The sequence below is a fragment of the Peromyscus californicus genome, unplaced genomic scaffold (genome assembly GCF_007827085.1).
Source record: "Peromyscus californicus insignis strain IS unplaced genomic scaffold, ASM782708v3 Scaffold_6__1_contigs__length_162567912, whole genome shotgun sequence".
Taxonomy (NCBI): domain Eukaryota; kingdom Metazoa; phylum Chordata; class Mammalia; order Rodentia; family Cricetidae; genus Peromyscus; species Peromyscus californicus.
Genome location: NW_026294584.1, coordinates 136889212 through 136901599, shown reverse-complemented (window position 1 = coordinate 136901599; position 12388 = coordinate 136889212). Strand labels below are relative to the sequence as shown.

At 40.0% G+C, this 12388-nt stretch overlaps 1 protein-coding gene across 1 annotated transcript in view; it reads right to left on the bottom strand.

Moving 5' to 3' along the window:
• LOC128099740 (alpha-1-inhibitor 3-like) overlaps nucleotides 1-12388 on the bottom strand; it is a 56682-nt gene that overhangs the window by 27611 nt on the left and 16683 nt on the right. The window contains exons 9-13 of the mRNA XM_052721561.1: nucleotides 7546-7663; nucleotides 7277-7386; nucleotides 6423-6584; nucleotides 2337-2564; nucleotides 2089-2152 (exon numbers count right to left, since the gene is read on the bottom strand). Coding sequence (XP_052577521.1) covers nucleotides 2089-2152; nucleotides 2337-2564; nucleotides 6423-6584; nucleotides 7277-7386; nucleotides 7546-7663 — 682 coding nt within the window. The remainder of the gene's footprint in view (nucleotides 1-2088; nucleotides 2153-2336; nucleotides 2565-6422; nucleotides 6585-7276; nucleotides 7387-7545; nucleotides 7664-12388) is intronic.

Genomic DNA, 12388 nt, shown 5'->3' with positions numbered 1-12388 from the left:
TATACCTGTCAGAATGGCTAAGATCAAAAACACAAATGATGTCTTATGCTGAAGAGGATATGGAGCAAGAGGAACACTCCTCCATTGCTAGTGGGAGTGCAAACTTGTACAGCCACTTTGGAAATCAATATGTTTTTTTTCTCAGAAAACTGGGAATTGATCTACCTCAGGACCCAGTTATATCACTCTTGGGCATATACCCAAAGGATGTTCAACCATACTACAAGGACACTTGCTCAACTATGTTCATAACAGCTTTATCCATAATATCCAGATCTTGAAACAACCTAGATGCCCCTCAACTGAAGAATAGATAAAAAAAAATGTTGTATATTTACACGATGGAGTATTACTCAGCTGTTAAAAACAATGCATCAAGAACAAGTAAATGGCTGGAACTAGAAAAATATCATCCTGAGAGAGGTAACTCAGACCCAGAATGACAAATATGGTATGTATTCGCTCATAAGTGGATATTAACTGTAAAGTATAGGATAACCATGTTATAATGCACAGATGCAGAGAGGCTGGGTAACAAGGAGGGCCCAAAGGGGGACAGGATGTATGGATTTCCCTGGGAAGAGGAAATAGAAAAGATCTTGTAGGTGGACTGGGGCAGGTGGGGATGGGAACTTGAGGGATCATGTTGGAAGGTGGATGGAGGGGGAGAGTACTGAAAGAGATGACTGAAAAGGGGGCATATTTTAGAGTCAGGTAGAAACCTGATACAAAGAAAATTCCCAGGAATCTATAAGGATGACCCAGGTAAGACTTCTAGCAATAGTGGATATGTAACCTGAACTGGCTTTCTCTTGTAATCAGATTGGTTACTACTCCAATTTTCATCAGAGAGCTTTTCTTCAGTAACTGATGGAAACAGATGGAGAGATCCACAACCAAACATTAGACTGAACTCAGGGAATCCCACTCAAGACAGGGAGGAAGGATGTAGGAGCCAGAGGGCTCTAGGACATCAAAGGAACACAAACCACAGAATCAACTAACCTGACTCATAGGAACTCACAGAGTCTAGACCAATAACTAGCGATCCTGCATGGGCCCAACCTAGTCCCTCTACACATATGTGACAGTTGTATAGTTTGCTTTAGTTGTAAGACTCCTTGCAAAAGGAGCAATGGCTGTCCCTAATGTTTTGGCTGGCTCTCAGGAACCTATTCCTCATACTGGATTGCCTTGCCCAGCCTGAACCCAAGGGGAGGAACTTAGTCTTACTACAATTTGATGTGCATGCTTTTTTAATAGCCATGTGAGGCCTGTTTAACAGATACAGGAGGAGTGGATTGGGGAGTGAGAGGAGGGTATGGGAGGAGAGGAGGGAGGAGAAACTGCAGTCAAGATATAAAATAAATAAATTAAAAATACATTGTACAAATATATGTAACTTTCAAAGAATTAATAAAATGTCTTTAAAAGTAAAAACAAAGGACTGGAGAGATAGCTCAGGGTTAAGATCACTTGATGCTCTTGTAGAGGACCAAGTTTGATTTCCAGCACCCACTCAGTCTGCTCAGAACTCTGTAACTCCAGCTTCAGGGGATCTGATGCCATGACTTTGAGGGCATCTGCACTGATATGCACATACTTACACACACACACACACACACACACACACACACACACACACAATTTTAAAAAATTAAAAATGAATCATATGAATCAAATTGATATACCTAGAGTGTTTTAAAGACCAAGGATGGAACCCTTCATATTACTTTTTGGATGGACACTAAGATAACACATTTTGCCTTGTTGGTGATAATCTGTGTGTGAATGCATAGATTCATCACTTGGAGTATTTTGTGTTTTCAGGTGTTACATCTTCAGAACAGATAGTTCCCCATGTTGAATGATACCCAGTTTGGAAGTTTGAAACTTTTGCATCCTGAAGGTCATGGTATGAGTGATAACCTACATTATATGGCAGAACCTTGAACTCCTGCTGTGGAGAGTGTTTGCCATGATACACAAGCACCATGGCATCCTTAGTTGCTCAGTGGTGAGATCTCACTGGTGAGTATGTGGGAACTCAGTTGGAGATGTGTTACTGGGCAGGCGGGAAATACTCACATTCTCCTGGCTCCATGTGGTGAGTGTGGCTTCCAGTCTGGATAATGCTGCCCTTGGCCATGACCTAAAAATAGAAAGTGTTTTCCAAGCTTACATCTATATTTTACAAAGCTTTTTTCTAATTGACAAATCTATTGTTTGAGACCCAGACAGAAATACCCAGCCTACAACCCTACATGTCAGAAGGAGAGACACGGTCAGGACTTGAAAGGATTCTTAGCAGTTCTCAACATGGAGGTAGAACTCACCAGGTAATAGAAGATAAGCTCTCCCATCACTCTCAAGACCGGACCCTTCAGAATAAAATGTGCCCGAACCGTATGATTCTGACTGCAGGGCAAGACCCCAGCCTCTGTCTCCAGGTGGACATAGCTCCTGCTGAAGGAGTACACACTATGAGCCACATGGTGTATCTCTGCGTGCTCTTCTGCTGTACAAGGGTGATGGATGCATGAATTTTCCTCTTTGTGGTAGACCTGGAGAAACAACAAATTTTGTCATTATTCATCAACACCAAAGCAAAATGGATATATGAATATAATTCTAAACAATTAAAAATACCTGTGGTGATACTTTATTTGTGCTGAAATGTGGTGATATTTTATTTGTATGTTAATAAATAAAGTTTGCCTGGAGATCAGAGGAAACAGAGAGCCATTTTAAGTAAAAACAAAAGTGAGGTAGTGGTAGCATATGCCCTTAATCTTACAACTTATCAGGCAGCTCTCTGTGTGTTTAAGGCCACATTAGGGAACAGAACCAAGTGTGGTGACACATGCCTTTAATCCTAGTACCAACCATAGACACCTGAAGGTCTGTTCAGACAGGCAGTGACAAGGAAATGAGTAAGCTGGGCTAAGATAGCCAATGAGAGGGCAGAATAGCAAGGCAGTCAAGGTGTGGGTAGACAGAAAGTGGTTCAGATTTGGAAGCTGTGGCATGGTGAGGTAAGGTTATCTGGTGGCTATTCCTATATCCCTGATCTCTAAGGCTTTCACCCCATATTTGGTTCTGTTTTTTTAATTAATTCTTTTTAAAAATATTATTTTATAATTAACTTAATTTCACATATCAGCCACGGATTCCCCAGTCCTCCCTCCTCCCACCTCCCAGGTCTCCCCCCCAACCCAGCCCCCATTCCCACCTCCTCCAAGGCAAGGTCTCCCCTGGGAAATCAGTCCAGCCTGGTAGACTCAGGCCTTCTGGATAAGTGAGACAGTTGATTAGCTTGAACTGTTTGGCTCCGTGTTTTTTTTTTTATTTCATAAGACTGCTTAGAAATTTGTCTACAAATACCCACTGTACCCTCAATTCCAGTGCACAGAAAGGGAAAATATACTGAAGTTAAACACTTAGGTTAAAAATAGAGAGAGGAGCCTCTTGGCACTTCTAGGTCTGGTGGTCTCACTGAGGACAGCCACAAGTCCACCCCAGGCATCTAGACTTGGGGCAGGAAGAAATCAACCATGAGCCTGCTGGGCACCACCATTATGGTGAGTGAATACAAGGTGGGGAAATGTGAGAGAGAGAGAGGCAGAATGAGTCATGTGCTAGGGAGAGAGGTGGATCTGAAGAGGGCAGTGAGGAACAGGCTGATGTAGATGGCCTGCTTGCCACAGAGGGCCTTGGTGTTGTTCCTGCCTGGGCTGCTGGCAAGGGCCATGAACTTGGTCCATGGTCCTGATGTAACCTTGTGGGTCTGTACTGATGTCCGTGGCTTCTGTTACCACTGAGGATGGCCCAATCCACCACCTGTGACCATGTCTACAACCAAGGGATTGTGCCCCTGCAGGAGCCATGCCAATCAAAGAGGCCTACACTACCACCCAGGAGTATTGAGCCAGACTGCTGCTAGGGGCCATGTCTGGGTCTGTAACCCTACTTGGGCCTGACTCTGAGTTGATATCTGTGGCTCCTGTTGTCCTGATTGGCCATGCAGAGCCCAAAAGTCTGGGCTAACACCTGAGGTCATGTTGGTCTTTGAAGGTCAAGCTGCTGCCGGGGTCTTACAGACCTGGATGGCCTGTGCTGCCAACCAAGGCTGTGGTATCATCAGGACTCAATCTGTGGGCATGGGCCACGTCTAGGTCCATGACCCTACCAGAGCCTGAGTCTGGGTTGATGTCCATGGCTCCTGTTACCATCAAAGCCTGAGTAGATGCCAGAGGGATTACCTGCCACCTGGGAACATGTTGGTGTTTGGGGGTCATGCTGCTTCTGGGGAGATGCTGATCTGGGTGATCTGCAATGTCAGCTAGGGCTATGATGATCTCTGGGCCTAGGCTGCTGCCAGGGATCATGTCTTGGGTCAGTGGTCCAACCACAACTGGGGTTTGTATTGATTTATGTGGCCTGTATTGCCACCAAGGGCCACACAGATATCAGAGGTCTGGGCTACCACCTAGGGCCATTTTAGTGTCCAGGAACTGAGCCTCTGATTGGGCCATACAGATCTGAGTAACCCTTGCTGCCACCCTGGGCCATGGTGTTGTCTGGACCTGGGCTGCTGCTAAGAGTCATGACTGGACCTGTGGCCCTGCTGCAGCCACAGTCTGAGTTGATGTCCATGGCTCCTGTTATCATTGATAGCAGTGAGGATAGGGTTGCTCAGTATAATGGTCCAGCCCCTCCTTGGCTACAGTCCTAGGGAGAACCAGCCCTGGCCCTCACTAACTGCAGCACTCAGGAGAGTGGGCCTTGTACCTCCCCAGGGCATACAGTAGAGCAGTCTCTGCTGGTGAGGGTGTGGAAGATCTGGTCCTGAAGATGTCAGAGTGGAAGAGCTAGCCTCATGGTCTGTCACGTGATGGCATGGGGAAGGGAGAGATTCCCACCTGCCCCTCATCACTGACCTCTTACCACCTACTGCAGGCAAGAAAAGCTGGTCCTGGGGTCAAGAGAGTGGGAGAGCTGATCCTGCCCCTCACCAGCCACAGCATTTGGGTGAGTGGTCCCTGTACCTAGTCCTGGCAGTACAAGAGAGCTGACTTTGTTGGTGGGTGCAGGTGAGCTGGTCTGTGGACGTGAGAGCAAGTGAGTTGCCCCTGCCCCTTCCTGTTGAGAATGCTGGTAGCAATGACTTTACCTGAGGCCATGGGTGTATACAGCAGGTAAAAACTAGTATTCAACAGATTGACCCACCAGATGCAGTGAACACTTACAAGTAAAGATGTGTGGACTAAAGTGTATATTGTGTGACTCACTGGGCCAGACAACAGCTTCTACATTGATATGCTTTGGTTTTTAGTGTTTTTTCTGTTTTGATTTTGTTTTACTTTTAAATTTTGAGGGTTTTTTGGGGGGTGGGTATCGCAAGGTCAGAGGGCAGAAGTGAGGGGGTGGGGAGATGGGTGGGATTGGGATACGTGATGTGAAATCCACTAAGAATCAATAGAAAGTTTTTTTTAAATGCAAAAGGAAATAGAGATAAATTCTATTACTAAAGTAGCAAAAAGGGAGTCTGGGGAAAAGAAAAAAGAAGCAAGATCAGAGAGCAAGGAAGGAGGCCCAAGAATGAGAAAGAAAATCAAGGAACAACACACTAGAAGTCTGAAGTATGTGATGTGAATGGAAAGAAGACTACTGGGGCGGAAGTGTATGAGTGGGAGGAGCTCAGGAGATGGAGAGATGACTGGGGAGGAGGGTCAAGCAAAAAATGTGTAGAAATGACATAGCGAAACCTGTTACTTTCTATGCTAAACAAACAAACAAAAAAACAAACTCAGAGGAGGAGGAAGAAAGAAGAAGTGGGGTGGGCAGGAGGGTGAGAAGGAAGAAAAGTCTGAAGAAAAACCAGGAAAGAATAAATAAAACTAATTCTCCTGACTTAGGTAGAAGTGAATCTTTCTAAGGCCTTATTTTGAGGATCCACCAGAAATCTGAGGAGAAGAGAGGGTATTGATGTGACTTGTTTCATCTGAGACCCAGTGAAGCAGATCAAGGTAGACATCCATCAGAAGAACAAGTTCATAAGAAGAGCCAGGCACAGCATATTTGCATAATGAATTTGAGAATACACAGCATCTGTTCTTGACTGAATAGATCAAAATATACTTTTAATCATTTTTGCTTGAAGGTCTTGACTTAAGCTATATAGAAGACAAGCAAAATAAGAGAGACTGTGAAAATATTGTGTTTAAATAAGTGTATTCATAATGTGTGCACTTATTTCTCTAGTCCTTTGCTCATACATTTATTACTGATCAGAAACCTTTTATGTTTTGCCCTAAAATAAGAAAATTTGGCATGGGAATATTTTCATGAAGCTACACATTATTGAGTTCAAGCTGTTAGAAAGCTTCACCATGTGTCTTGTGCCCGAATTTCTGACTTACTTTGATAGTGAGGGAAGACGCTTCGATGTTGGTGGTGTTGATGGAGAACTCCGCCAGGCCATGCTGATCAGAGGTAGTAACATTGGTATAGTCAAGTTCATGTGCTTTGATGAAGACTTGCTCATTTGGCATGGGAGCTCCTTTGATATCCACTAGGCAGACCTAAATTGAACAAGGAAGAAAAGTATAGTGTAGGTATGATGATACCATACAGAATAGAAGAGAATAACTTGTTTCAATATTATGTAAATATCACAAAAGATGCACCAACTAATTCAGTATGCATAAAACATTTTACAAACATCTAACACTTTAAGATCTACACCAGTAGGACTGGCTGTGCTGTAAAGTCAGAGGCTGAATGTGTCATGTTCTTAATATGACTCCATAATAGATGCTTCATACTTAGCTGCTATTCACAAGAAATCATCGAAGAATTCATTGTGTGAACTAAGGGAGGGAGATGCACTGATATAGTAAAAATAAAATCTAGTTAGGTCACTGAGGCTAATGGAGAGTGGGGGTTGGTTATGAATATGTAGCGTATCTTGCTTCATTGTTGAAACACAGTTACACTTTGGGGTTTAAGACAGTAGTTCAAGGATAGTAGTTATAAATAAAAATTTTGCTCCATATGCTTTAGGTTTGGGGCTTCTTAATAACATTTCTATGTTTTCAGTTCAGCTCTGGGAATTGAAATCATGCATCTGAGCATGTGATTTATGAAGTCTGCCACTATGTTAAATTCTTGTATTGCAACTACTGATATCAGACAAGTTTAACATTGAGCAGAATAGCCTAGGTTGAGGTATCACAATACAGCCCAACGATCTATGAATTAAAAAGTACTTTACTTTCACTATGAATGGAATTCCACGTTTAAAGTGTGAATCAGCTTTCACGAATATGAGTTTGGTTGTGGTTCTTTCAAATTTACTTGTCCCAGATCCCATGAACTTGGATCCTGAAAAAGAAATTAGCAACAACATTGAAAGCTCAAGACAGTTAGTGAAGAATTGCTTGTTTTCTACATCCTTTTTCTGTACTGTTCAAACCACCACTGACATGAACAGGTGTGAATTATCACAGTTTCTTTTTCTATATTCTCAGGTTACTCACGTACCTGTACCTTCTTCTATAACCATTGCCATCACAAAAAGACGCTGGACTTCATAATATCTTTCCTTTAATTGAAACACAGCGATGTTTTCTTCTTGTGTGATACAGCCATTGTTGTCTAGCTGTTATGCAGGATAAAAATAAGGAAACATGGCACACTGTTCAGATTGATGGTCAACTCAAACCCACACATGAGAACTTCTTTGAGAAAAATGAGTGCTTAGTGCTTGCTGTACAGCTTGAAATTCTGGTCATAAGCATGGAACTCAACTCACACACTGAGCTGCTGTGAGCCATGATCATGACTAAGACACAAAGTTGCCTTGGCTTAGTCATCTATAAAAATAATGATTATCTTTATATACACATTAGGAATATTAAGTAAATTCACAATTAAATGTAATCAGAACACTTACTTGTGTGCCACTAGGACTTAATAATCACTTTGTATTATTTAAAATATCAATCACAGGCTTAGATGTAGCCCAATGGTACATTTCACTAGTAGACATGAAACTGTTGGCTTGATACCGAGTACCAGTAAATAGATAAAGTGAAATCTATTTCCAGAGTGTAATGGGGCCTTAGGAGCTACCTCTGTGTGGTTCTGTGAATGAGAAAACTCTTCATAAGAAAGAACTGACATTATTCTGAAATGTGAAAGAGAAGAGTCACCAGAATCACATTACTTTGTTCTTAATTCAATTTTAACTTCACAGCTTACTTTACACTGTTTGCCATTCTCTTTTGTATCCTGATGGCTGGCATCATAGTGTGCTTTATTTTATTTAAATTGTATTGCTCTATCATCTTTGGTTTTCTGGTGTTACGGCAGTTTGTGTTTTAAGTCTCTGAATGGTAGAGAGGAATGAGCTGTTAAGTGAAAACTGCTTCCTAAGAAGACCCCCAAATACACCAGAGGAGAGATTCATCATAAGAGATTTGTAGATCACAATGTAGAAATACAGGAAACATGACACAAGGCAGTGTGATAACTACAAAAGGGTACGACTCCTAACTATAAACCCCAGAATTCTGAAAATGTGGTGATGCTGGACAAATCTTCTAATTGTCTAGTTTTGGAAATGGCTAATGACCTCAAAGAGGATTCAAACAAGCAAATGATGGTATTAATGTTATCATTTCAGGACAAGAATGAGAAAGTCAGTAACAGATGACATGGTCAATAAAAGATAAATAGCATGTGAATTAACCAGAACATCCAAAAAATCATAGGAAATAAAAAATAAATAATTATCAACAAATAGACTTAAATATAAATGATTTCAACTCTCTTAATAAGAGACATGGGACAACTAATTAGACTCTAAAAATGAAAGGATAGTGTGGTAGTTTGAATGTACTTGGCCGCCATAAACTCATAGGGAGTGGCACTATTGGGAGATGTGGCTTTGTTGGAGCAAGAGCAGCCTTATTAGAGGAAGTGTGTCACTGTGGAGGCAGACTTTGAATCTTTATATGATCAAGTCACACCCACTACTGTTGACCACTTCCTGTTGCCTGCACTAGATGTAGAACTCTCAGCTACCTCTCCAGCACCATGTCTGCCTGAACACTGCCAGACCCCACCAAGATGATAATGGACTGAACCTCTGAACTGTAAGCCACCCAATTAAATGTTTTCCTTTATAGGAGCTGTCATGGTCATGGTGTCTCTCCACAGCAATAAAAACCCTAACTAAGGTAGATAGGAAAGGATAGATCAAGAAAATCCAAAGCTGATAAGAAGCAGAAGTATCAATACTTATATTTGATAAAATAGACTTCAGTCAAAATTTAGTTACAGGAAATAAAAACATCACTACCTGTTAGTGAATGGAATTAACCAAAAAAAGAATACTGAATAAACACGTCAATGCATCCTATTTCATAAAAGAAATAATAAAATAAAAGGATGCATAGGTTCAGATACAATAACAATGAGTGACTTTAGGACTGCACACTCATTAATTGCCCATCTAGACAAAAGAAAATAATAATTTCCAGAACGTTATATAAGAATTTCATCTGAATTTAAACATTCTGTAAGGAGGCTCACTAAGACTCAGGACATATACAAGACTTACAAGGCTCAGGAAGTTCCTAAAACTGATAAGATTATAAGGTGACAAACAGGCTAAAAGAATTCATGTCCACCAAACCAGCCATACAGAGAATAACAGAAGCAATACTTTGGACTGAGGAGGAGAATATGCATAGTAAGAGGCTACAAAAAGAAAAAATAAAGCTATAATTATAGAAACACGAGATAGGATTAAACAGAAATAGCAACAAAATCATAAAGTGACAGTAATCAACACACATCTTTCAGAGATAACTTAAATATTAATGGCCTCAACTCTCCAATCAAAAGACACAGGATAGTTGAATGGGTTATAAAATCAGTCTTTTTGTTGTTCACAAGCAACTCATTTTGTCTTCAAGGGTAGGCACGACCTTACAATGTAAGGATGGGAAAAAGTATTCAAAATAAATGACCAGAAAGCAAGCAGAAATTGGTATTCTGATATTTGACACAACTGATTTAAAACCAAAATTAATCAGAAGTGATAAAGAGGAACTCTTTATTATTATCAAGGGAATAATTAACTGAGAAGACGCTATAATTCGAAACATTATGAACCAAACTCTAGCATACACACTTTCAAAAAAGCATACTACTGAACTTCAAGACACAGATGAAACCAATTCAGTAATTATAAAATTATAGTTGATTTCTGAACCCTAATTTCTCCAATAGGGTATCTGGACAGAATCATCAGAATTAAATGACATCATACAATAAATGAAGCTAACATATATCTTTAGAATACTCCACCTAAACACCAAAGAATATTTATTCTTTGAAGTAACAAATGGGAAATTCTCTGAAATAGACATAATACTGCAACACAAAACAAATCTGAACAAATATAATTGTTGAAAATTGAAATAACCAAGTGCGTCCTATCTGACCACAATGCATAATACTTAGAATCAATAACAAAAGAATTTCTAGAAATTACAAAAAGTCATGGAAATTAAACAACCCAATACTGAATAATGAATGACTCAAAGAACAAATCAAGAAAGGAAAAAAATTTAAATCCTGAAATTAAGTGAAAATGAAAACACACCACAACAAAACCTCTGGAATCCATTCAAAGTAGTCCCAAGAGGGACATTTACAAGTCTGAGTATTGATATAAGAAAAGAAAGAAATAACACAAATAAATGACTCAATGATGCAAGTGAAGGATTTGGAAAAAGAAAAACCAAGTCAAACTCAATATTAGTAATGGGAAGAAATAATAAAGACTGGAACAGAAATAAAGAATACAAAGAATCGATGAGTTTAAGAGATTGCTATTTAAGAAGATAAGATCAACAGACCTTCAGCACAATTCACCAAAGAAAGAAAGAAATTACCCAAATTGAGTGAATCAGAAATTTACAGGGAAACATTACACAGACATTAGAGTAATTTGTGATATTATAAAGAAATACTTTAAAAACCTATACTGCATTAATTATTTAGAAAACCTAAAACACATGGACAAATTTCTACATTCATCCAAAACACTAATGTTAAACCAATAAGAAATGGACAACTTCAACAGTCACATAGGCTCTGGGGGGGCAAAGCCACCACCGCCATTTACCTAAACCAATAGAGTTCCTTATTATAATCCAAAGACTTATCCTTATCCTTACAAATAAGCGTAGATCTCACCACTCATCAAATAATCTTATATTTAATATATAGCGCCCATTATAGAGATTCACAACTTACCAACATGCAGAGAATAAACGCCTATGATGTGCTGAACCCCACCTGACATATCTCCAAAATAACCTCTGCTTCAAAGGATCAGGAAAAATCATGAGCAAGGATCAGAAAGATTGTAAAAGAACAGAATGCCTCTTGCAAAATAGTGTTATCCAGACAAAACAGGGAAAAAACATCCATAAAAATCTCAACGATGTGACTGCCTAAATAAGACTTACATAATGGTAACACCAGTTAACACAACATGTGGACGATGGCTTAATTTCATAAAGGCCCACTCCAAGATCAAGAGCAACAGGTGATCAATTGCTGCTGAGGGAGGAAACCATTGTTCTCCAAGGTGTCCGGGGGTAGGTTATGTACCCTGCATGGTCATCCTTATGTACATGTTCATAGCAGCAATCCTAAATGGACTCAGCAGATTGATTATGTACACACACACAAACACACACACACACACACACACACACACACACACACACACACACACACACACACACACAATTTATTTATATGTGTAACAATAATAATTCCAGAATAAGAAGTCATGAATTTCAGAGAGAATTGAGGGAGACATGGGAGGCATTGGAGAGGAGGAAGGAGAAGCATAAATGACATAGACACATTTCCCACGAAACACTCAAAAATATTTAAAATTAAGAAAAATGTATATAAAAACTAAAATATGTAAAACCAATAAAATGTATTCAGTCCATGGCAAATGATGTGATTTGAAGAAACAGTTTGCAAAAGCAATATAAACCTCTCAAATTTTATGAAAAATAAATTTAACATCCTTAGACACAGTAAAATGCAACCCTGAAACTACAGAGATCTTTCTCACCATAGACAGAGTGGCTACTGTAAAGAAAGCAAAATTCAATGCAGGTGAGGTTGTGAGGAGAAGACCCTCAATGTGGGAGTCTCTGTAAACACCAGGACCATCAGAGTAACAATCTGTGTAGGCAAGAAGGAAATCCAGTTTAACATGACTTAGTAGCCCCTGTTGGCTCAAACTGCTAGAGCCTGATACTGGACAGTTTATTTTAGGCATATT